We start from the raw sequence: 26,399 nt of genomic DNA, 5'->3' as shown, positions 1-26,399 counted from the left end.
AGGGAGGAAGGGAAGAGGTAAAGAAAGCTAGCAAATAGTCTGGAGAGATGGACACTTGACAGTCTTGAAAAGGACCTGGGTTTGGTTCCCATTACCCATATGATGGCTATAACTCCAATTCCAGGGGATCTGACAATCTCTTCAGGACCCCACAGACACCAGGTACATATGTAGTATGTATACATGCATACAGGCAAAACATTTATATACATAAAGTAAATAATCTAAAGAAAAAAAAAAAGAAAGCTAGGCAAGTATAACCCTGGAGTGAATAATCATGAGAACAAGCCAGCAATGATTTCTACACCAGGGTCCTGCTTGAGTTCCTACCTCATTTCCCTCAATGATGGATTATAATCTGGAACTGTAAGCCAAATTAATCCTTTTCTCCCAAGATACTTTTGGTCAATGTTGTATCGCTGCAAGCTAAAGGAAACCAGATACTAACCTAAGCACCTCTCCTGATCAGGGTCTGCCTCACCATTAGCACCTCACTTGTGTCCCTTACCTGGGTGGCAGCTGCCTCCCCTTGGGTCCAGGAATCTATCAGCCTTCATGTTCAGAAGTCAAGGAAGGATATGTTCATCCACATCAAAATGAGCTGAGCAGAGGAGAGCTCATGACCATAGGACATGTGCAGGCTGAGCAGCCAGATTGAGTCTACCCACATGGCCAGACTCTGGAATTTTCACTGGATCCTTGTGTAATCACCAGACTTCTGCAGAGCTGAATGTGCCCACTGAGTCTGTACAGTGACCAAGAAGAAAGCATGCGTAGCCACATTTTCCCAGAGCAGAGCCAGGACCCAGAGGCAAAGTCCATTTCCTGTCCAGCTTAGGCCATATACAAAAGGCAGGAGATGACATCCTCATCTTGAGGGTCTGTTAGAGTCAAGTGAAATAACAGGCTGCCCACAGAAAGCTCAACAAATGATCACTAGCATCACAATAGCCATGGTGCTAGTGGTCGCAAACAAAATCAGGTTGTATAGCCAGACCTACCATAGAATATCTTCCATGTCAATAACGCTACCTGTCCTAGATCCATGTCAGTGCCAAGGACCTCCATGTAGTCACATGCACACAGTAGCTTAAAAGTCAACCCCCTGGGGGGCTGGAGAGATGGCTCAGAGGTTAAGAGCACTGGCTGCTCTTGCAGAGGTCCTGAGTTCAATTCCCAGCAACCACATGGTGGCTCACAACCATCTATAATGAGATCTGGTGTCCTTTTCTGGCGTGCAGGCATACATGCAGGCAGAACATTGTATACATAATAAATAAATAAATAAATATTTTTTTAAAAAAAGTCAACCCCCTGGGGCCCAAATCACAGCTGGGGTTGAAAGTTCCACTTATCCCCACAGGGATTCTTAGCTCTTTCTTTGTACCATGTGCTAGGGTGGGCTGTGCCCAGCTCCTGGGAAACCTCAGTTACCCTAGCCCCTCCCAGGGCCTTCTCTCTTTCCTCTCCCTTATGGTCTGGTTGATATCTGGTTTTGCTCAGGCCCTGGGTCGATGTCCACCTCTGTACAGGAGGGAATTGTGGCCTCCATTGGATCCTTCCTGTTCTTTGGAGGCTCCTAGATGCCAGAGGTAATTTTCCAAGAAGCAAATATCTCCAGCAAGCAGAGTTGGGAGACAAAGCTGGGGAGAGACTTGGTGGTGCTTCCACAGACCAGTCTATGTCCTCTTCATAAGCCCAGCTCAGCTCCGCCAGTCACAGCCCAGCTCATACATATTGATGATGCTCCCTCAGTGTGGAGCCAGCTCTTGGCCTCATGGTCCTACTCGGACGCTGCAGAGTGCCCTGCTCCAAGATCGATCCGGCTTTGTTGAGTATCAGGCCACGCTGTGGCGACAGATGGATGCCCACTTCAAACCTCCATGCACAGAGCCCGCACAAAGGATCCGGGGATGTTTTTAATATCACACACTTGCCTCAGGCGAGTTTTCAATCTCCATCTAGCAGGGGCTCAGGCTTTTTATCAGGCAAACGCCTTAAGCACTTTGTCAACTTGGACATCTGGCCACTCAGTTAAAAAAATGTTCCTTTGCTAAAATATTTAGTGGTGTAGCAGAGGCCTAGCTGGAGACTCTGACTGTCATATAGACACTCACACCCAGCAAAACACAAGTACCCACTAGCAACTGGGGACCCCAGATTGGAGGGGTACACTATGATCCCCAAGCCCTGGCCTGGTAGGTACCTATCAGGATCTGTTGCATCTTGAGGCAAGATGGATGGTCCTCTGTGACTTCTTTCTATACCAGCAAATAGCCAAAGATCCTGGGAGAATCTGTGTGCTCAAGGGTCACAACTAGAAACAGACTGAGACAAATGCTGGACACACACAGCCGCATTCCTCGGTGCACTTAACACGACACAGGCCTCAACAGGAACAACTGTCGCAAATGCTTATCAGCTTATGTCTAGACAGACAAGCCATGTCACATGGTGGACTATTGTTCAGTCATGAAAAGCTTGGAGCACTGACATACCACACAGATGAGACTTGAAATGTGGTTGGAGTAGAAGCCAGACACAAAGGCCACATATGTCCTCTGTTGTTTCATTTCTAGGAAATGCAGAGAATAATGAACCCATAGGGACCAAGAATGGCCACTAGGGGCCACCAGGGACTGCCAGGGTGTTAAAGGAGGGAATGGGAATGATTGGTATTTTGGGCAAGGTGGAAAAGATCTGGAGACAAATGTGCTAGTTGCACAATTAGAATGCATTTGGTGCAGCTGAAATGAGCCTTAACAACACTCAAATGGTTTGGCTTGTTTTATTATTATATTACACACACACACACACACACACACACACACACACACACACACACACACATTTTAAAAAAAGCAAAAAACCCTCAAACAAACAAAAAAAACAGCTGGGCACATGCCTTTAATCCCAGCACTCAGGTGTCAGAGGCAAGTGGATCTCTGTGAGTTCAAGGCCAGCCTGATATATATATATATATATATATATATATATATATATATATATATATATATATATATATCTATAGTGGGTTATATGACAACCAGAGATATGTAGAGAGACTTTCAAAAATCCAAACAACAGGGCCGGAGAAATGGCTTGGTTTTAAGAGCACTTGCTATTATTACAGAGAATTCCCAGCACGGCCTCCACAGCTCACAACTATCCATGATTCCAGTTGAAGGTGATCTGACATACACATATGCAGGTAAACATGCATACATACAAAATGAAATCTTTAAAAAAAGTTAGGAGGGAGTAAAGAGAAGGAAGAAATAACTCAATTATGTTGTAATCTCAGAAAAATTTTAAAAAATCTGTACTTTTTAAAAAAGTAATTTCAAAGTAAAGACAGTGAGATACTGACTACAGCAGCTGCAACCTACTGGAGGCAGAGGTCACTGCACTGATCTATGTCCCACAGAGGGCACCCTGGCTAAATCCTGGTAGAATCAAGAGGCTCACCAGGCAAGGAAGAGGGTGTGGGAGGGGCTGAGGCAGCACAGTGGCACATGGCGGAGGAGAAGAGGACATTCCAGGGAGGCACAGGAAGTGGAGGACGGTGGTGAAGGAGCCCCGGCCAGAGTGGAGTCAAGAGGGGCACTGAGGACGTGGACTGAAGCCTGGGTTTTGCCCAGCAGAGCACTGCTATAGGAAAGAAGGGGAAATCGAGGCAGCTGGCATCACTGTGATTGGAAACCTAGCCTGTAAACATGTCCCAGGAGGCAGCTTTGCCAGCAGACGCCTGGTATGGACTCCCATAGCAAGATTGGCCTTCATCTGCTTACTGGGACCCTACCCACTTCCTGACAGAACACCTGCCTGCCTCAACCTACCCACTTCCTGAAGAGTGTTTGCCTGTCAGAACCCAATTCTTGATGCGGAGGCTAAGGCTCAGAGGAGGTTGGCCTCTAGCCAAGTCTGTAGCTTCTAAGACGCAAATAAGGATTTAGATCCAAGTTTGGATCCAGATCCTCAGCAGGACTGCAGTGAGCCACCTCTGAGGGCAGTAAGAGGGGAAGTAGCTCTGCAGCTCCAGAGTGGGTCCCAGAGAGAGGAGACTGGGGTCAGCATGAGCCAGTCCTGAGAAACCAGTTCAGGAGCTGTTGGGTCCCAAGGAGGCCAAGGGCCTGCAGCTTCAGGGTTGACTCCTCAGTGCTCTGAGCTGACAGGTTGGAAGACACCAGCTCTCACACTCTCTCCTTGGTCACCTTTAGAGACTACCACTGAGCTTCACTGTGAGTCATAAGGGCCTGATCACCTCATAAGCTATTCATTTAGAGTGGGCCTGGGCCACCAGCCTCCCATCCCCACTGGGCCTCCAAGTCAGCACAAAATGGCTATAATGTGGATTATCTCTGTCCATTAACAGTGTGTAAGATGGAAAGCTGGGGAGGACAAAAATTATATAGTAGAGGGGCAAGGGCTACGGAATCTGATGCTGAACATTCTTAAGCATTTCCCAGGCCCCAGGTCCACTGCTCCAAGATTTGGGATAGGCAGCAAGGACTTTCAGCATTGGAGAATCTACCTCTCATCCCAGGAGCACAGGTGACACCATGAGGGGCAGACTGGACTCCAGGAAATAGAATCCTTATGAGGTTCGGTGACTGTGGTACTGAAAGTTTCTGAAAGGAAGCAGAGAGATGGGGAGGGGCCTAGGGCATGTTGAGGGGGCATTTGGGCTAAGACTGTATGTGTTTGTCTGCCATGTACATCCCATTGTCATACATCCATACATTCCATTCTCAGAGAGGTTGTCCTGTTACAGAGCACATTATGTCTGCCACATAGTACCTAACAGCCAATATCCCTGTACCCAACCTCTCCCTGCCTCCAGGGCCTTGTGGGCCTGGCCAGCTCCCACTGCCCTGTTACCTCCTCTCTCAACCTGTCCCCTTCTCCTGGGACCCGACCCTTTGCTACCTCCCAGATTGTCAGGGCCTATTCACTGTACCAAGTGGGATCTCGGGTCAACTACTGCCAAGCATGCAAGTCCTCATCAGTCCTGCCTTCCCTGGCTTCTCACCTGTCTGTACCCACTATCCATGGGCACTGGGGGAGGAAGAACAGTAGTCTTTGACAACCCCATAGTAGGTGGGCCTTTGTCTTCCCATAATCCATCCTCAGCTCTGAAGCCAACCTTGCAGAGAACCAAAAAGGATCAGGGAATTCCAGAAGCTTCTCCACAGCTAACACAGTTAGAGCCTCCACACACACCAAGCCTTTGCACATATGAATCTAAGCTCCAGTACTCTTCACCCCACCCCCAATCTCTCCTCAGTGTTATCTTCTTGGAGAAGCTGCCCTGGTCTCTTTAAACGAAGGCAGCTACCATCCCACACTGCATAGGCATTCCTGTGTTCCTGAGCTGACAGCTGAGGGGAAATGGGGGGCTGTGCTGCTCACTGCTCTCCTCTGCAAAAGGATCAAAAACAGAGAAGACTTAATCCAAGTGGAGAGTAGCAGGCACAGTCAAACCACCTGGGCCTGGACCAGGACCCTGAAGCTGCAGGCCCTTGGCCTCCTTGGGACCCAACAGCTCCTGAGCTGGTTTCTCAGGACTGGCTCATGCTGACCCCAGTCTCCTCTCTCTGGGACCCACTCTGGAGCTGCAGAGCTACTTCTCCTCTTACTGCCCTCAGAGGTGGCTCACTGCATTCCTGCTTGGGGGTTGGATCCAAACTTAGACCTAAGTCCTGATTTGCATCTTAGAAGCTGCAAACTTGGGCCGGGGGTCCACCTCCTCTGAGCCTTAGCCTCCGCATCAGGAATTGGGTTCCGAAGGGACAGCATCCATCATGCTGCAGGAGCTGGCCCTGCTCACTGCAACTTCTTCAAAAGGAACATTTGTTCTTCTTTCAAGGAGACAGGGCTGCTCCCTCACTGCTCCTCAAATGGCTTTCATGTCCCAGCAAAGGCTCAGTGACATGAAACACTCCTGCCTGGAGCCTGCCAATTATGTCCTGTCCTGAGACACAGTGGTGCCCTCTCCTGTGGCTGCTGTGTTTCAAAACAGCAATGTACTGCCCATGATGTTCCTTCCATTTGAGAGAATCCTGAGTCTGTCACCCCTACTTTGGTGGCTTTTTGTGTCAACTGCTTGCATCTAGTCCCTGGGGACCCCCGTGGGTCTGGGCCCACAGCCTCTCCCCCGTGGCACTGGGACCAGAGCCACTGGCCCATTCTGCTGTTCCTCTGCCTTTAGATGTTCAGCAACATGAATATTCTTATTTTTTATTTAAAACTAATTTGGAGTCCTCACTCTCCAAGGGGCTTCTAATCACCAAAAAGTGCCTACGGCAAAAACTGATTGACAGGCCAACGTGGGCACTTCTGAGGAACAAATTGGCCATTGGCAGCGCCACCTACAAAGAGAGATGCTAAGTGCTTGTTATTTATGAGCTATTAGGAAAACGCTTTCCACAGCTGCTTCCCACATGGGCAAAACACCTGTCAGACATCAGCAAACCATGAAAAGGCACTCAACCAGTAGTTACTTTGTTTAGAAAGTCATTAAAATTAAATGTCAGCTAAAACTTAGGAAAACATTTATTCTTCAAACCCCTTTGAATCCCGCCCGCAAGCAAACAGACACCGACCCTGTCTTTGTAAAATGAAGATGCAGGGTTTTGTGAATAGCAAGACAAGACTATGAGAAGAAGCCAGAGTCTCCAGGAGCAAGACCTAGTTAGTGGGCCACACATGTGGTATGGGCGTGGGAGCATGGCCATTGCTTCCTGAGGCCACTGCTCTGAACAGGACCACAAATACAGTGATTGTGGACATGCTCAGAGTCTTTTCCCTGCCACGGAGACTGAATGCAATGGCCAGATCTAGAGAGCAGCTAATCCCACAGGGTTGGGCAAAAGCTGTCCCTAGTGCTTCTACGTGAGCCTGTCCTCACCAACAACTGGTTCTCCACCCACCTGGAGGCACTTCAGCCCTTCCATCTCTGTAAGAGTGCAAGAAGCTGCCAATTAAGGCCAATCCCAAAGATGCCTCATGACAGACACTCACAGGCCCAGGGTGAGGTCAGGGAGACCAGCAGGAGAACTAATTAAGGAGGCAGAGTGTCTCCTCTGCTGGAAGGTTAATGCAAGTGTCCGTCTGTCTCCTAAGAGCAGACAGGCTAGAGAGAGACTGGCCCAAGGCACTTGCTGCCTGCAATCTATTCAATATGGACAGAACATTGGATTTGAGGGGCAAGAGCCTCCACTATGGCAAAGCTCAGTGGACAGAAATGAGGGGCTATATCCCTGACTACTGCTGACCGGAGGGACAGAACCCCACAGGCCACCAAGAGAGGTTCCCAAGAGACTCTGGTCAGCAGCAGATCTGGCTCCAAGAATGCTGCTCTTAGCTAAGATTTTTGCCTGTTCTTGGCTACCTAGTCCTTGCACTTGCCTGGAGGGTCATTTGCTGTCCACTAACTGTAAGACAACAGACTCCAAATCAACTAGGGTCTCAGCCTGGAGAATGTGGTGACTCTGAGAGGGTGGAAAAGATGGCAGGTCAACTCTGACCCAACCAAGTAACCAATGCAGTTATGTTTGTCACAGAGAAATTAACTGTGGTGATATGTTGTGTCCCCCAATATATTGTGCATCCTAATAAACTTATCTGGGGCCAGAGAACAGAACAGCCACTAGATAGACATAGAGGCCAGAAAACGGTGGCACACATGCCTTTAATCCTATCACTTGGAAAGCAGAGATCCATCCTGATCTCTGTGAGTTTAAAGCCACACTGGAAACAGCCAGGCATGGTGACTCACGCCTTTAATCCCAGGAAGTGATGGCAGAAAGCAGAAAGGTATATAAGGTGTGAGGACCAAGAACTTAGAGCCTGGTTAAGCTTTTAGGCTTTTGAGCAGCACAGTTCAGCTGAGAGGCTTCCAGTCTGAGGACACAGGATCAGCTGAGGAATTGGCAAGGTGAGGTGGCTGTGACTTGTTCTGCTTCTCTGATCTTCCAGCGTTCACCCCAATAACTGGCACCAGGTTTGATTTTATTAATAACACTCTTTAAGATTCATGCTACAATTAACCATGGTGAAAGTCCCTTTAGCCAATTAAACATGATGAGGGGGAAATGTTGGAAGCCCCATATAAGACCAGTTAGAAGGAAGCTGAGGGTCCACAGAAAAAGACCCCAGCCCTCCAGCATCCCACAGAGGCAGTCACTTCTCCAGTGCCTTAACCAACCTCAGCTCTTACAGAGGACAAAAGTGACACATGCCACCTGACCCAGACAGAGGAGGACTCCAGAGTTTTGGGAGTTTTTCTCTAACTTCTCACATTGGCTTTGGGCTGGAGGAACAGGAAATTGTTCAGGGAAGAGGAAATCAGGACTGTGCTTAGGTCAGCTGAGTGATAATGGAGGCATAGGCTCTAATCTCAAAGACTTGGAAGGTTGGCTTGCTGATTACAAAAACCCTGACTGAAGTTGTTGTGCCCAGATCTCGACCCCCAGAGAGACCACCAAAGACGAGCATGCCGGAATGCAAAAGCAAGGTTTAATTCTGGATATACAAGCCTAGGCAGGGACTTCATCCAATACATCCAATGCAGTGGAGGCTGGAGGAAGTGCCCGCCTGTCTGCAAGCTCAGTTTTTAAAGGGAAAAATCACAAGGTTACATCGTTTAGGGGTGCTAGTATGGGTACAATTCTGATTGGCTCGCTTCTAGGGGCTTTCTAGAAATCATGGCTTAATCTTACTTCTAAGGGGGTGGTTGCCCGCCACCATTTCTCATTGGCTGCCCTCAGGTGGGGACATTTTTATGGTCAGTTACCCTGGAAACCAGGGTTGGAACATTCTATAGTCTGGCAGTCATTACCTTGTGACTCTGTACTTTTACACTTCCTGGTTTCTGGAATCTGAACTGACTGGTTTCAGTAACTAATGGCCTATTCCTAAAAAGAGAAATCTTAGGCCTTAATTTTAGGGTGAAAGCATTTTGGTCTTATTTCTAAGATGGCTCATTTTGGTCTCACAAAGTCAGCTCCACAGACTGAGGATGCTATGTGCTGGGGGTGTCCACAGGAAAGTTCTCAACTCTGTTTATAGAATAGTCACATGGCCCTTAGATGGGGTGACCAGACAACCAGAAAATCCCAGAATGCCCCTGCTGTGTACAGCCAGAGCTGAGGCGTAAGCTGGTCTGTGTAGACACTGATACCTCTGTAGTCAGATACAAGGTTCCCTGTGGCCCTACGCAGGGCAGGGTCCAGTCTTGCTCTTCTTGATGAGCCCAGGGAAATATTAGAATCTGTTTCCAGCCTGCATTCTGGCCCAAAAAAGGCGGGAGCATGGGAACCACTCATGCACTTGGAGGACGGTAATTAATATTAAATGCATTCAATAATTTAATTGGACAGGCTATGTTTTATGTCACATGTCTTGCATGCTTAGTGGTGTCTCCACCAGCATGACCTTGACACAGACTCTCTCAGCTAAAGGCTTTTTCCTGAAGTAGCTCTGAGGTCTGATAACATGGGGCACAGGATTGAGATAAAGTAGGCTATAGTCAACGTTGGTCAAATTCTCTCCAAGCCACAGTTGTGAGCAGACATGAAGCAGCAGAGGCTCATGGTGGCGGCCACTGGGCCAAACCTGAGGCTCAGGCAACACTGCCTAGTGTACATGCCAAGCTCTCTAGCCATCAGGCTCCCCCTCCACCCCAGAAATGTTCACTCCTAGAAAGCAGCTCTTGTCCTTTTTCCACAGCTTGTCACTGTCCCAGCTCAGACACCCTCTTCCCAGTGCCTTACCTGGTCCTACACACTCCTTACCTTCTGCAGCCTGTGATCTCAGTTCAGAATCCCAGCACCTGGTCTGGCACCAGCATGCTGGTCCTGGCCCTTCCTTTCCTGTGGGCTCTTTTCTCCTCCTAAGCTATAGTGGAAGTGGCTGCTACTTAAGAAGCAACCCCCTTGAAAGGCTGAGTGTGGTGGCACATGCCTTTATTCCCAGCACCTGGGAGGCAGAGGCAGGCAGATCTCTGAGTTCAAGGCCAGCCTGGTCTACATAGTGATTTCTAGGATAGCCAAGACTGTGTAGAGAGACCTTGTCTCAAAAACAAACAAACAGGGCTGGAGAGATGGCTCAGGGGTTAAGAGCACTGGCTGCTCTTCCAGAGGTCCTGAGTTCAATTCCCAGCACCCACATGATGGCTCACAGCCATCTATAATGAGATCTGGTGCCTTGTTCTGGTGTACAGGCATACTATATACATGGTAAATAAATAAATCTTTTTTAAAAAAAACCAAACAAACAAACAAATAAACAAAGAGGACAAGGGTTCAATTCTCAACACACACATAACTGCTTACAACCATCTGAAACTCTAGTACCAGGGGATCTGACACCCTCTTCTGGCCTCTATGGGTTAGGGTTAGCAGGCAAAACACTCATACACATAAAAAATAGGTAAAATTAAAAAAAAAAAGTGCCAGGAGGTGGTGGTGCACACCTTTAATCCCAGCACTTGGGAGGCAGAGGCAGGAGATCTTTGCTGCAGGCCACAAGAATATGAAATAGAGATTCGGCTGTATATGATAAAGCTATACCCAGAAAGATCAAGAAATCCTTCTAGAGAAGTCAAATATCAAGGAATATTTTATGTTATTCGGTTTTTAATATATTAACTGTTTCTTACTATCAATTTCTTGTGTGCCCATAACTCCTAGGCCATAAGGACAAACAGTATAAGCTTCTCAGACCTGCTGCTGATCTGAACTAGGTAACACCCCTACAGAGACAACACCTGTCTTCTAGGCCTAGGAGACAGGCGGATGTGTAAATGCATAGCTTTGTTTCTTGTGCAAATGAAGCTCAGACCCTCCCTTTCTCTCAGGCCTAGTGGCATTGCAGAGCTATGACTTAGGACAGAAGGGTTTTTTGCATAACCAGGTGGAGTGAAGCCTGGGAGAGTGGCTTGGGCTCAGCCTGAGGAGAAGGGAGGAAGAAAAAGGTTTTGCAGATTGTAGGTGGATTTGAATCAGGTCAAGAGAGTAGGAGAGGAAGGAAAGATGGGAGACGGAGGAACGGAGGACAAAGATGAGATTGATAGAAGAGCTTAGTTAGGGCTACAAGAGGACGGGAAGAGAGGGGACAGAGAGGAACTGAGTGTGAGAACGGAACTGAAGCTGTGCAGATAAAATTTTGTCTTAGAGAAATAAAATGGACAGACGAAAGAGCACAGTGTATGTAGATTCTTTTCCCTGAGATTACCCCACACCAGCTGTAGCGTCTTCCACAAGACTCTGGGAGAAATCTTCTCAGGGCAGGCCCCTGGGAAAATTTCGATAGATCTTTGTGAGTTCAAGGCTAGCCTGGTCTACAGAGCGAGTTCCAGGACAGCTAGGGATACACAGAGAAACCCTGTCTCAAAAAAAAAAAAAAAAAAAAAAAAAAACCTGAAAAAAAAAAGTTAATCAAAATTTATGTTAAAAAGAAAGAAAAGAAAAGAAATAGACCTCTTCCAAACCCTATGGTCTCTCAGTCAGGAACTCAGGCCTGAGCCAGCTTTTCTAGGTAGCTCCTGCATGGAGTCTTTGCACAGCATGGCAGCTGGATCCCAACACTAAGTGAACAGAAACATGCAGGACAGGGAAGCCGCAGAAACCTTAGCCTAGCTTCTAAAGCCACCAGAGTCAGGGGGAGAGATTCGCAGCCACATTTTCAGTGGCCTCAGCATCCTATGCACATTCTGCATCTTTGCCTACTTTTGCCAGAGAGGGGTACAAAACTTGAACTCCTGCCCTCTCACAGGAGGCAAGGATTCCTAGGTACCTCCTGTAGCTGTCTGCAGTCAAATGAGGAGGAAGTCACGCTTCCCAGGCCAGGCGAGGGGCTCTTGAATTTTCTTCAGTCAATAACCCCTAATAACTGAGGCAACTAGATACCGAGGTGCACTGCCCATGAACTCCAGGAAACAGGGACCCCAACTATGGACCTCTTAGGGTGCCTTAGGATGGAAAGCGCATGTGTGCCAAGCTGCTACAAAACCTGTGAACTCTTGCCTCTGACCTTGAGTCCACACAATCACACATACATTTATGTCAGTTTGCATGTGTGTGTATGCAGATATGTGCATGTGCGGTGGTGTATTGATATGTCCATGTATTCGGAATACGTGTATGTGTGTGTTTGTATGGGTGTATGAATTGTGCCATGTTACACATAAGTAAGTGAATATTGACTGGTGTGTGTTCTGTGTAAGACAGAAACAAAGCAGTAAAGAGTCAAAGACAGGGCCGGGTGGTGGCGGCGGCGGCGGCGGCGGCGGCGGCGGCGGCGGCAGCGCACGCCTTTAATCCCAGCATTTGGGAGGCAGAGGCAGGAGGATCTTTGTGAGTTCGATACCAGCCTGGTCTCCAAAGCGAGTTCTAGGAAAGGCGCAAAGCTACACAGAGAAACCCTGTCTCTCAAAAAACCCAAAAAAAAAAAAAAAAAAAAAAGAGTCAAAGGCAGGTAGAGTCAGAAAGGTGGGCATGGCAAAGAGGGAGTGGGCCTGGAGGGGGGTGGGGACCAGCAGCCAGCTTTCTGCTCAAGTGCTTGTCCAGCAGGAGCTGGGGTAGTGAAAGGACCCTGTAGCATAGGGTTAGCCTTGGGGCAGGAGCAGCTTTCTTTCTTTCTTTTTTTTTTTTTTTTAAGATTTATTTATTTATCATGAATACAGTGTTCTGCCTGCATATAGGCCTGCAGACCAGAAGAGGGCACCAGATCTCATTACAGATGGTTGTGAGCCACCACGTGGTTGCTGGGAATTGAACTCAGGACCTCTGGAAGAACAGCCAGTGCTCTTAACCTCTGAGCCATCTCTCCAGTATTTCTTTTTTTTTGGGGGGGGGGGGTTCGAGACAGGGTTTCTCTGTGTAGCTTTGCGCCTTTCCTGGAACTCACTCTGTAGGCCAGGCTGGCCTCGAACTCAGAGAGATTCGCCTGCCTCTGCCTCCCAAGTGCTGGGATTAAAGGTGTGCGCCACCACCGCCCAGCTGGCAGCAGCTTTCTGCTGCTGTGTGTCAAGGGTTGAGCAGGAAGTCCCTCCTTACTGGCCATGGTCACTTTTTCCATGCAGTGAGCAGCTTGGCCCCCTGCTTCAGGGCTGTCTGGGGTGATCCAACAGGAAGAGAGAAGCTAGACTCAAGAGGCAACCTTGTTCATCAAATCAAGTAGCAGGACTTCTGTCCCCTGTTTCTGCTTCCTTCCAGGGCCCAGCACCACTGCCAGGGGCCAGGGCTCTGCCTGCTGGGCTTCAGAGTGTCACTTTACAGCTGTGCCCTTGGAACACTTGTGTAAAAAGAATCTTTCTACGGGTGTTAGGAGCTGAAGCCCTTCTGCTTGTTGCTAAGATGGATGAGTAACCATAGCCTCACTAACCACCTGCTCATGATGAAGGGAAATAAAGCTGGCACCAGGGGTTTTGTGTCCCTAAAGACAGTTCCCCAGGCCTGCCCTCCAGGACTCTGGGCCCTTGGGGAATCAGTGGGCACTAGGTGCAGCATTCAGGGGACTCTCAGTCTCCTTCCCTTTTGTAGCCTTGGGCCGAGGTCCTCTCCTGCACTCGCCTGTAACCCTCATAGCCTCTAGCCTCCCCCAACTTCACTGAATCAAGGGTGTCTTTTGTATTCCAAAGGCCAAAGGGCCAGGCTTGCCTTTAATTAAAATGCACATCCTTTAATTAAAGACCCCATAACACATGAAGGGCATCACTGAAATACGACGTGTGACATAGTCATTACCCTGCTGTTAATTACTAATTAATGAAGCTATTTCAATTAATAACTTCTCCACCACTACTCCCCCTTGGACAGGCCCCATGCTGAGGTGAGTCCCTGAATCACCGACAACTGGCTTCTTGCCAGAGACTCCAACCTGAATATTCATGACCCAACTTCAGTGCTTTTCAATTAAACATAATAAAGTAAATCCCATCAATAGTGTATTTCTAACTCACAAGCCATCTCCCTTTACCACCTCACTTATTAGGAGCCAGTGGATGGGGGAAGGGCAGGCAGACAGGTGAACAGAGTACACTGGGGACTTGGGATGCTCCTCAGCCCAGGGCACATCCCAGGTCTGGTGGCTTCACCCAGAAGGCTGATGTCCAGGAGTTCCCAAGGGAGCGAGTGGGCACCTCAAGGCATTGTTATCCTACAGCTGAAGGACAATAGCCCAGACACAGGGAGAGCTCAGAGATGTGGAGGGGACATTAACATACTAATTATGAATATTAAGCAGCCATTAAAGACTCTGCTTTGAAAAATTGACAGGAAAGTCTCACTTAAAGTAACTAGGAGGGGGCAGCCCTGTACCTGAGCTAGAGTTAGAGGGTGGGGGACCCCTAGGGAGATCTGCACAGGACTTCTGGAGCCTGTGGACAGGCCAGCAGCTTGATTAGGCACAGCCTCAGCTGGAGGGACATTTAGGCAGAAAGAGGTAGGAGGACTCGAGGTAGGTAGTTCAGGGAGACACTAGGCATGACCAGGGTGAGCCTCCAGGGCCACACAGGACCCCAGGCTGCAAGAGATATGTCTGCCACTCCAAACTCTCCGATGAATAATCCAACAATGGTCACAAATATGGTTGATCCCAGAATCGTCATGAGGGACAAACCATGTACAAAGTGGGGTTCATTGCTGCCCTCCACTCCTGCCCTAACCTGGCTCTCTTGCCCTAGACTGGGTTCCCAGGAGAGCCCACCCAGGATGGCTCATCCTTGATGGGCCACAGTGTGGGGAAATGAGCCTCTTTTTCCATGAAGGATTATCCCCTGAGGGAGAGATTGAAGGTCTCAGGTGCAGTCTACTGAGACCCCACATGTACCCAGGCAGAGGACCGCTCTCACCACCAACACTGAGCCCAATACCTCACAGTCACTCTTGCTCCGAGAGGGGATGAGGACAGGTTCCCAGGGGCAGCAAAGGCCTAGGATATGAAGAGGAGGATGTGGGAGGGCAGGTGCTGGAGTACTACACTGCTGCATCATTGGGAGATTGGACCTGCAATCTCTCAGTTCCAGCGTTCTGTGTCTTCTCATCAAAGATGGAGTCAGGAACCACATGTTCAGCTCTGCTGGCCAGCAGGAGGTACCCACTGCAGGTGTCCCAGACTGAGGGTGGGAGGGACTGGTGGAAAGGTTCTCACGTGTTATGTATCAGGCTCCTACCCAGAATCCAACATGCCCATCCTAGCCCTGGGGAAGGATTGAAGGCCTAGAGAAGTTTCCTCCTTGGTGTCATATCCATCTTTGCCTCACTATGTATGAACTGGGCTTGACTTCACCCCTACCATCTTCAATGTTCCCTCCTCCTCTTCTCTTCGAGGTGGCAGAACACCAACCCCCCACTTCCTCTTTGTGTACTGAGAAGGACACTAGGTGGCACCAGTCCCCACAGAATCCTGAGGTTAACGTGGCTCTGTCTGGCAGTGCCCTCTCTTGGCCAGAGGTGGAATGTCAATGACTGTATGCAAGGCTGAACAGACAAAACACCACCAGCCGCCTACACCTAGTCATAGACATTCACATGCACTCATACTCACACTCACTTACACAGACTCTGTTTCTGGGATGTCCTCAGGGTTCCAGACCTACAGGAGAAAGACCCTACAGACACCAACAGGAGCCCTGGACTGCCCTGGAAGCTCTAAAAACATTTTCTAGACATTGAAGCAGGAGGAAGGCTCTGGCATCAATCTAAGGGTCTGAGAACCTGATGTCTGTGGCTCTTCCTCCAAACAAACTAGCTATGTGAATGGTGCAGGGCTGGGGAGGTGAACCCAGCTGGGCTACATGAGATGATAAGAGAATCTGGCAAGTGAGAAGAGAAGGAAGGGAGTCAAGCTTCTCCTCACCACTCACTCTGGTGTCTCTATAGCCTGTTCAGAGCTCCTGCACTCACTGCCCTTCATGTAAAGACCTCTCTCCAAATGCAGCTTGTACATGATCACTGTAGGGTCCTAATGCCTCTACTAGCCCTCCCCAGGAAGGTTCCCTCTTACCCCTTCTAAATGCCTCTGAAAAGCTTGCTGCCCACCATGGCCAAGACCTTCTACCCAGAACTCCCTAAGACAGCCAAAGGACCTCCACATCCCAGTGGCTGCTTCCAGAGCTTGGAACTGTGAGAGGCAGGTTATAGGATTTTGCCGAATGAACCCACAAAGGCAAGAAGTTATCAGCAAACAATTAGCCAGTTGATTCTACTGGTACTCAATTAGCTACTGCATGCTCATCCTCTCACAGCCCGTCTCATCCCAGTCTGTGGTAGAAGCATGCCTACACTACCCTGACCATGACATGCCTGCCTACCAGATTACAGGCATGCAGCCCCACCTTGCTGTAATTCCAGCACGCTCCTTCCACCAGACACAGCCTGAGGGTGACAGAACCCTGAGACAATGGCCCAGGTGAAGCAGCTGAGGGGAGATGATGCCCCTGAAGCTCATGCAGCAGCCTCTGCTTACCATCTACCCTTTAAAGAAATGACAGAATGTGACAGGTGCATCTAGGAATCAGATATAAACCACTAGTTTACTCTGGAATGTGATACCCTAAGAAGATCCAGCAGGACCTGACCAATGGTATGAACTGCATCACCACAGGGGGCTTCAAGGAACTGGAAGGCCATATAATTCAGGGCCTCCAGGAGAAGGGAACTTTCCCCCACAGGCAAAGATTGCCCAGCTAGCTGTGGATAAAGTCCTAAAGTGCCAATTTTATTCACACATGGGCTGCAGCATGGTTCACATGAGGACAGAAGCAACCCATCATCTATCAACAGGCAGATGAACAGATGAGTGAAGTGTAACCCATTCCTGCAGTCCCAGCTAACAGGAGGCTGAGGTAGTTTGACTGAGTCCAGTAGTCAAGAGACAACATGGTAAGACCCTTTTCCTTCAACTGTCTTAGCTATGGTTTTATATTGCTGTGAAGAGACATCACGACCACAGCAACTCTTATAAAAAAGAAAGCATTTCATTGACTGGCTTACAGTTCAGAGGTTAGTCCATTATCAGCATGTCAGAAAGCATGGAGGCATGCAGGCAGACATGGTGCTGGAGAAGAGCTGAAAGTTCTTCATCTGGATCTGTAGGCAGTAGGAAGAGAGAGTGAGCCACTGGGCCTGGCTTGAGCTTCTGAAACCTCAAAGCTTGCCCCCAATGACACACTTCCTTCAACAAGGCCACACCTATTCCAACAAGGCCACGCTTCTAATAATGCTGCGTCCTATGGGCCTATGGGAGCCATTTTCATTCAAACAATCATACTCACTCAATGGAATATTTGAAGTTTGCTGTGGAATAATCTTGTACACTGTAAAGATTTGTTACTCGAATTGGTTTAATGAAATACTTTTTGGGCAGTATCCAGGTAGGAAGTACAGGCAGGGCGACCAAATTAAGAACACTGGGAAGAAGAAGGGTAGAGTCGCCAGTCAGATACAGAGGAAGCAAGATGAGAATGCCAAACTGAGAAAAGGTACCAAGCCACATGGCTAAACATAGATAAGAATTATGGGTTAATTTAAGTATAAGAGCTAGTTAGTAATAAGCCTGAGCTACCAGCTGAGCATTTATAATTAATATAAGCCTCTGTGTGGTAATTTGGGAAGCAGATGCTGGGTATTTGGGAGTAGCTGGCAGGACAGAAACCTCTGTTTACAGAAGTTGGCTTTCCCCCTACCCCTGTGGTAATGAAATTGATTGAACCCAGGCAACTCTCACATATGAAGCAAGAGGTTGAGTACTGAACTCCATCCTAGATCCAGACAATAGAGTATTATTCAGACTTGGAAAGGTAGGAAACTTAGACAAACAAACAAACAAAAACCAAAACAGGGTTTCTGTGTGGAGTCCTGTCTGACCTGGAACTCGCTCTGTAGACCAGGCTGGCCTCAAACTCAGAGGTCCACCTGCCCCTACCTCCCCAGTGCTGGGGTTAAAAGTGTGCATCACCACCACCTGGCTAAGGTAGGAAATATTGAAGAAGTAATTTCTTCACAAAGGTACAAAGGAGTCAAATTCATCCACAAAAAGTAGAGTGATGGGTGCTAGGAGCTAAGGGTAGGAAAAGGGAGTTAATATTTGACAGGGACAGTTTATTTTGCAAGTTAACAAAGTTCTTAGATGCTGGTGTGATGATTGAACAATGCAATCAGTTTAATTCTGCCCCATTACATTTTTAAAAATGCAAGATAATAAATTTTACGTTACCTGTAAACAGGAGGATGAGGAAGGAGAGGAGACTGAAGAGGCAGGCTCCACTCCTCGGGTCTTTCTTAGGATTTTCATTGCTGTGATTAAACATCATGACCAAAGGCAAATTCAGGAAGAAAGGGTCATTTCAGCTTACAACTTTCAGGTCACACAGCATCACTGAGGGGAATTGGGGCAGGAACCCAAGGCGTAAACCTGAAGGCAGGAATTGAAGCAGAGTTACTAGCTTACTCCTCAGGACTTATTTGTTCAATCTACTTTCTTATACAACTCAGGATCATTTGCCCAGGGGTGGTATCACCCATGATGGGCTGGGCCCGCCCATATCAACCACTAATGAAGAAAATGGCCCCACAGGGCCCATCCAGATCGCCTGTAGGCGTTTTCTCAGTTGAGGTTCCTTCTCCCCAAATGACTCTCACTTGTGTTAAATTGAAAACCAATAGTCAGCACAGGGACCTTCTTGCATATGGCTCCCCAGTCTCAGGAACTCAGCTATGGAGGCTTCTGGAACACAGCCTGAGGCTCTTAGGAAGCTCCCACCGATGAAACGATCAGGCCCCGTCCTACAGGGCCAGGCTAGAGAGAGAGCTCATTGGCTAAGCACATGTTTTTTCAGAAGACCCAAATGTTGTTCAAATCTTAGATGGTCTTATAATAAAAAACCCAAAGCAAGATATCAGGGTGAAAGCTGAAAGATCAGAGAAGCAGAGCAGCCAGCCACTAGTTCTTATCTCTATGAAATCTTCAGCCTAAAGAGAGTGAGTTCCTGTTTCCTCAGGCCTTATATACCTTTCTCTGATCTGCCATGTCACTTCCTGGGATTAAAGGTGTGTGCCACCACTGCCTGACTTCTGTGTCTAATCTTGTGGCTGGCTCTGTCCTCTGGTCCTCAGCAAGTTTATTAGGGTACACAATATATCACCATACCCGAGTTTTGTTCTCCCACTCTGGGCATCTTATAACTGCCTATAATACCAGCTGTGGGGGATCAGATGTCCTTTTCTGGCCTCTATGGGCACCCCCACACATATGGCATACATTCATACACACATGCATAAAAATAAAAACAAGCAGGGTGGCGATGGCACATGCCTCTAATCCCAGCTCTCAGGAGGTAGAGCCAGGTGGATCTCTGTGAGTTCAAGGCCAGCCTGATCCACAGAGTGAGTTCCAGGACAGGCACCAAAACTACACAGAGAAACCCTGTCTTGAAAAACCAAATAAATAAACAAACAAACAAACAAACAAATAAATAAATAAATGTCTTAAAAGATTTTTTTTTTATCAAAATTGTGAGACCATGGGGGAACATTTAAAATTACAGAGAAGCCCTGTCTTGAAAAACCAAATAAATAAATAAATGTCTTTAAAGATTATTTTTTATCAAAATTGAGAGACCATGGGGGAACATTTATGCTCATATGCCACTTTATGGCCCATCTGGTGGTACAGTTCAGGGCATCTTGCTCTGGAAATCTGTGCACACTACTGACAGTTGTGTTAGACAGATGAGCAAGCAGTGCTGGCTACCAAGTGAAGCAGTGTGGGCCTTCCACGCACATCAGTGCTCCCGGCCCACAGGTCTCTGCTCTGAGGGGCTCCTCTGACTGGCTGGCACCTCACTGCTTTCCTTGTGAGTGGATCATAAAGCATCCTCAACACATGTTCATTCTTTAAAAAATTAATTGCATGTGTGTGTGTGCTTGCCCATGCTAGTGCATGTGGAGGCTAGAGGTGGGCACTGGGTGTTTTCTTCTATAGTTCTCTATTTTCTGAGACAAGGTCTCTCATTATACATGGAGTTCACCATTTAAGCTAGGCTGGCTGGTCAGTGATTCCTCAGGATTTGTTGGGGTTACATGTGCACACCACAGTATCCGGCTTTTATATGTAGGTTCTGAAAACCCAAACTCAGGTTCTCATACTTGTTCAACAAGCATTTTACCCACTGAGCGTTCTATCCAGTCTCCACATGTTCATTTTTAGAAATACAGGCATGTTGTGGTCATTTTGAAATGAGAACAGCTGATTACTGGCATGAGACCCTCACAAGACTGAGTCCATTAGCATGCCCTCACAGAGGAGAGGGGGAGATCATGAGGCAGTTTAGCCATGCAAGGCCCCTCCCCTGATGGCTCAGTGAGGAAGACTTTTCTTGGTGGTATAGCTGTCTTTAAGTTGCCCATGTTCCTGTAAATAACTCCAATTAAACTCATTGGTAAACTGGGCATGGTGGCACAAGACTTTAACCCCAGCACTTGAGAGGCAGAGGCAGGAGGATCTCTGTGAGTTCTAGGCTAGCCTGGTCTACATAGTGAGTTCCCAGGACAGCCAGAGCTACACAGTGAGACTCTGTCTCAAAAAAAAAAAAAAAAAAAAAAAAACCCTCATTAGTTTAACCAAGTTAGACTTGGGTGGAACCATTTTTTGTTTGTGTTTTGTTTTGAGACAGGGTCTCTCTACATAGTCCTGGCTGTCCTGAAACTCACTATGTAGACCAGGCTGTCCTGAAACTCACTATGTAGACCAGGCTGGCCTCCAACTCATAGAGAGATTCACCAGTCTCCCAAGTGCTAGGATTAATGGTGTGTGTCACTGTGCCTGGCTATGTAGAATCATTTTTTGTGTGTGATCAGTGATCTTACTATGGGTGAATAGAAGTTTGTTTGTCTCCCCCGTAAAAGGTCAATGCAACAAAAGGTGGTAAATAAAATAACAATCTTCTTTGAAATGGTTTAATAGTTTTCACTTAAATAAGGCTTTGGTGAGATTCACCATATATAAAGATAATCTCTATATAAACAGACATCTTGGAGAATTCACCATCAGTTCATCAAACCACCAGCTCCACAAGTATAAAAGGGGAGGTAGAAAAACAAGGCCAAAAAGTGGAGAAAGTTTCACTGAGTTCTGGGGTCTGTGACAGCTGGAGTGTCCAGAGCCCAAGGAGAGTCAGGCACCTACCTACCCAGGGCACATCAGTAGTGCTGAGGGATCCACAGGAAGGGAACGGGGGGGGGGGGGGGGGGGAGCTGTGGAGGGACTGCAGAGGCAAGCAAGGACCTCTAGCCCACTGCACACTGGTCCAGCTAGAGTGGCAGCCTGACTTCTGGGGAGAGGCAGAAACCATGGCTTCTCTAGCACTGTGGTTCTTGTGGGCCTGTCTTATCATGAGTACATGGCTGAATGTCAATAGACAGGTAATCACTACTGGAGAGATGGAGGTTGGAAGATGCCTGGAGTAGGTGGGGGTCAGAGCTGCTCCTGAACATCTTCCAGCATACAAAACATCTTCAACACAGAGAAAACTTATCAGAGAAACCACCCACGTGGACTGGAGCTGGGAACGACTTCCATCAGTAGTGCAGCTTTCATGAAAGCAGGCAGCAGTCCTACTGCATCTGAGAGGAGGGCAGGATGGTCCTCACTGGCAGATGGGGACTAGCTCAGAGAGGCCGTGACCCTACTCCTGACACGGGCCTGGGTGGGTTCATGTGTCTGTCTCCACCTATCTCTCCAGTTCTTTAGGATTCCCCAGGAGACCATGGTCTTTGTTGTCTGCTCATACATCTGAGATGCAGATTCAGAGTTTCACCAACAGAACTGCTGTCCTTAGGCTGCTGACATCAGGGTCCTGGGTGGGAGTGGATAGTCAGGGAGCTAGAGGTCCTCGTGAGTAGGGGTCAGGTCCACCCTCTGGGCCTTCCCAAACACCAGAAAGGTGCCCAGTCCCAGGTTGCTGATGATGGCCACCAAGTTGAAAACACACGTCCAGGAGCCAGTGGCCTCAATCAGGTAGCCACCCAGACACACGCCTATCACACCTGGACAAGAGAGGCAGAGACTGACTGATGCTTCAGGGAAGCTGGCCCCACATATCAGTGAGCTCTAGGGGCAGAGCAGGGCAAACTATAGACGCCCCAAAGACTCTGAGATAAATTTCAAAATCTGAGCTGTGGACCACAAGAGACTCAGTCTCAGGAGTCTCAGAGGACACAGACCTCACAGGCCATTCCAAATTACATGTTGATGGTGTCCCCACACCACATCCCACCCGAGAGAAACAAAGCAGAAGGTAGAGAATGAACCTCTGTCAGCCCAGGTACTCAGTGGAGGGACCAGACAGGGGAGGCTGGCTTGGGAGTCTCCCACCATTACCCAAGTCAAGTGGCACCTCAGCTGGCACAGCTGTGATCCCCCTGGGCCATCTTGGGGTTTGTGCTCTACCTTGACTCCAAGCTCATGTCCTAATTGACCCAACCAAAGAGCAAGAGAACCTCTAGGTCTGGGCCTGGAGCCACCCCTTACCTGCCAAGGCCCCTGCAGTGTTGGCCACACCTGCAAACAGGAAGTTGTGGGGAGAGACATCATGAGAAGACCTCCTGTTGCTCTACAGCCCAACCACCTGGGATAGCCCACTGGCAAGGGTAGGAATGAAGCAGGGATAAGAAAGTGGCTCACCAAACAGAAAACCAGCACAGGATGGGGCCAGGTCCTGAATATTGACTGAAATACCACTGTAGGAAACAGGAAAGAAGGCATGTGAGTGGCACAGGCTTGGCCACCTCTGCTTGGCCTGAAGGGGCTACTAGCACATAATGAGGGTTATAAGTCACAAAAGATACCCAGACCTGCCCCTGACCCTACCTGCGAGGTGCTTGGCCTGCTGACACCATCTACCCCACACCCCAGTCTCCCACTTTCTTGCTGACACAACACAGAAGCTGCTCCTGAGAACGTGCACAAGGCCAGAAAAGCATGCTTCAGGAGGCTTGCTGTCTGTTCATTTGAAACAGCTTTGAACTGGGTTCCTAATGCGCCCGAAGATGCTAATTAAGATCGCTACTGCTTGGAATAAGAGAAAAGATGCAAAAAGAAGAGAACAGACTGCAGGGGGCATCAGGCTGGTGTTTCTGTTCATTCCTCTTCCTGGGTCCTCCTCCCAGTACCGGGGGGGGGGGGGGGGGGTGTCCCTATTTTCTTGAATGACCCTAGCTCAGTACTCAGATCTGCTCACTGTGACAGATTATGGTAAGCTTTCCCTAACTCCATCTTCATAAGCCCCTGAGCCAGAATGCTCTAAAACCTGGCAGCCCTTGGGATGGACCATGAACTCTTACCTGTGGTTGAAGGTCTGGAAACTAACGGAAGCTGATGCAAAGATAACAGCCTTAAGGAAGCTTGTGGTGTGACCCAGACACAAGGCAAAAATGCTTGATAGACCAAGGCCCATCACCTGCAGGACAGGACTGGTGAGGGGCCAGGAGCCATGACGGCCAATATGGCTCATCCTGTCTTGGCCCTACCCAAAGGATCCCTAGTGTTCTGAACAAGATCAGGATGGTTCCACCTAAAAACTCACATAGAACAGAGACCATGTTCAGAAAAGGTTCTCAGATCAGCCAATAATGACCCCAGAGCATCTTCCAGGGGCCACCTACAGAAGCCCCTTTCTGGGTCCTTTTGATGTGGATTGACCTCTGATAGTTTGATACCCCACAGACTTTCAAATCTGAGCTGACCCTGCCAATACCTAAGAGCAAGTGCTGCTTCTGGGACCATGAAACCTGGTACAGTTTTCCCAGGTCATATCTTTAATTTCAGCCTAGTTCAAGAAATCAGGAGATTTGAGTACACACCCTCAGGTCCCAGGAGACCAGAATGAAGTAGGGATGTCCATAGAAGGATGTGGTTATTTGAATTAGAATGGTCCCCATAGATTCATATATTTGAATATTTGGCCTCCAGTTGGTGGAACTGTTTGGAAGGATTAGATGTGGCCTTGTTGGAGGAGGTGTGTCACTAGAGGTGGGCTTTAAGGTTTCAAAAAACCACACCATTCCCAGTGTTTCTTTCTCTGCTTTGTGGTTGTATCTTAAAATGTGAGCTCTCAGCTACTGCTCCAGGGCCATGCCTGTCTGCTGCCATGCTCCCCACCATGATGGTCTCGGCCTCTGAAACTAGAAGCTCTAAATAAACTCTTTCTTCTATAAGTTGCTTTAGTCACAGTGCCTTGTCATAGCAATAGAAAAATAGGACAAAGGATTCAAATGATTTTCCTACCTGCATGAACTTACGCACTGTGATGACTCTGTAACCTGAGCAAGGAGAAAGACCCAGGATGAGTTTCCATCAGCTTCTCTGGGTGACTCTGAAATGTGTCCTCAATGGGGTCCCGCCAAAAATTACAGAAGAGGAATACAAGTGCTCAGGGCAACACCTCAGGGTTCAAGACAGGAGATTCCCTTTCATGGTTTGGACCCTCCCATGTTCAGTATGTGTGTCAAAGGGTTTCCTGCGGTGCAGTTTGGGTAGAAATGGAAGGACAGCCCCATGGCCATTACAAAAGTGTCAGCTATCAGGCAAGCTTAGTTCAGTTTCTCTGAGTTTCCTCAAATTACGTGATCTTACCACAAAGAATATGTGCTACTTTCTATTGAGGAAAACCTGTATCCTGCAAATGAGCACTCATGTGCCAGTCCTCTCCACCTGAGTCTGTAAGGGCATTCCCCACGGGGCTGCAATATGGCCCCCGGAACTCTGGAAGACTCAAGAGCAGAGCTGGGTACCTGTGACAGTTGACACACCAGATGCCTTCCTTTCCCTGGAGAGGGTTCAGGATTATGTTCACTAGGATCCTCTTGCTGTCCCCAACCCTACCCATTAAAGAGGACACCTCGGAAGATACAACGGACTCCTCAGCCCCAGGCTACATCCATTCCTTGAACTGACTCTAAAGAATGGTCTGTCTGTCTGTCTGTCACAGGATGGTGGTATGGCCTTTCCCAGTGATGCAGCTGCATTGCCAGAGGGGAGTGAGATCCCTGAGGCTGTGGTTAACCGAGACAGTTTTCCCCAACACTCACCCTGACTGATGAGGCGATCAGAGAGGAAGCCACTGAACAGACTGGCAGGAATTGCCAGCAGCCAGGGCACCACATTGAAGACCCAGCCCTGCAGGGAGAGGTGCAACCTCAAAGGTGGCCAGGGTGGCACCTAGCCTCTGGATGACACCCAGGCAAGAGGACCACCCCAGGTTCACCGTGTCAGTTGAGCTCTGCCCACCCACAGGCTGGGCCTGAGAGCAGAGGTTCCCAGGAGGACAGGCCTTGACAGCCCATTACCAGCACCCTGGGCAAGTATTGAGCCCTCTAATGGCTGACTCCAGAAGCCACGTTCCCCACATGCTCTCCTTATTATTACAGGGCTATAGCCAAGCCAGTCTGCCTGGGAATTTATAGCCCAAGAACTCTGGTGTTCACAGGCCTCCCTTGGATGTGCCATCAGCAGATTAACTAGCAAGCCCTGAGAGAAGGGGCTCTCTTGGGCTGAGGTAGCTACAGCTATTACAGTGTGTAGCTCTCATAGCCTTGAATGAATGTCTGTTCCCAAATGGACTGTCATCTCAAGGCCTGAAGCCCATATGGTGATGGAGTTACCAAGCAAAGGGTGTTACCACCCACACACAAGGGCCTTTACAGCCCAAGCTTTGCCCTCTTGACCCTGTGAGGACCCAGGCAACATTACCCACCTTGGAGTGGGGGAAGGTCTCCTTGAAGAAGGTGGGCAGCCAGGAGAGCAGAATGAAGAAGGAGCAAGCCGAGGACAGCTGGGAGCAGATTGCCGCCCTGTGTGGGGCACCAAGCTCAGGGTTCTACCCAGCTGCTGGCGCTCCTGACACTGATTCCATGTGGGACCCAGTCCTTCCCCCAGGACACCAAGGCCCTACCCTCTGAAACATGGGGCATTTGCTGGAGTGTCAGGACTGGGTCCTGCCAAGCATAGCCAGCTCCATGCAACAGTGGCTGCTTTGCCCCTTGCCCTGTCCTCACCCATGCTCTGCCTGGCCGTGCCAACCCTGGCTCACCAGACAGAGGGCTTCCGGAAGAGTTGTCTCCAGGGCACTTTGGAGGGCCTGGCCATAGGCAGGCCTTGTGCCAGAACACCCAGGGCCAGAACAAGGTCTAGGGGAACAAATGATTTCACAGTGATAGCTCTCAGGACCACGCACCCCATGTCTGTCCCTAACACAGCAGCCATTTAGGAACTGCTAGGCAGAGGAGTCAGGGTGCATCTTACCATCCCTTCTAAGGAGTGGCTATCAGGAGGGACCACCCTTCTAAGGAGTGGCTATCAGGAGGGACCACCCATGAGCGTACAGTTCTATATCT

At 48.7% G+C, this 26,399-nt stretch overlaps 1 protein-coding gene across 14 annotated transcripts in view; it reads right to left on the bottom strand.

Annotated features, from left to right (window-relative positions):
• Positions 1–26,399, bottom strand: part of Slc17a9 (solute carrier family 17 member 9) — a 54,314-nt gene that overhangs the window by 15,968 nt on the left and 11,947 nt on the right. For 3 of the 14 annotated variants that reach the window (XM_052724210.1, XM_052724211.1, XM_052724207.1), the window contains 8 exons: positions 26,096–26,192; positions 25,760–25,856; positions 25,095–25,182; positions 24,292–24,326; positions 23,349–23,464; positions 22,690–22,745; positions 22,537–22,566; positions 20,643–22,052 (listed from right to left, as the gene is read on the bottom strand). In XM_052724210.1, coding sequence (XP_052580170.1) covers positions 21,889–22,052; positions 22,537–22,566; positions 22,690–22,745; positions 23,349–23,464; positions 24,292–24,326; positions 25,095–25,182; positions 25,760–25,856; positions 26,096–26,192 — 683 coding nt within the window. In that variant the 3' untranslated portion in view covers positions 20,643–21,888. Of the gene's footprint in view, positions 1–16,704; positions 17,097–18,222; positions 18,421–20,636; positions 22,053–22,536; positions 22,567–22,689; positions 22,746–23,348; positions 23,465–24,291; positions 25,183–25,759; positions 25,857–26,095; positions 26,193–26,399 lie in introns of those variants that run through there. The other 11 variants (XR_008215040.1, XR_008215041.1, XR_008215039.1 and 8 more) reach the window with 10 other exon arrangements.

This window comes from Peromyscus californicus, unplaced genomic scaffold (assembly GCF_007827085.1).
Source record: "Peromyscus californicus insignis strain IS unplaced genomic scaffold, ASM782708v3 Scaffold_7__1_contigs__length_154581171, whole genome shotgun sequence".
Classification (NCBI taxonomy): domain Eukaryota; kingdom Metazoa; phylum Chordata; class Mammalia; order Rodentia; family Cricetidae; genus Peromyscus; species Peromyscus californicus.
Note: the sequence above shows the minus strand (reverse complement) of the source record. Positions and strands in the feature narration are given on the sequence as shown.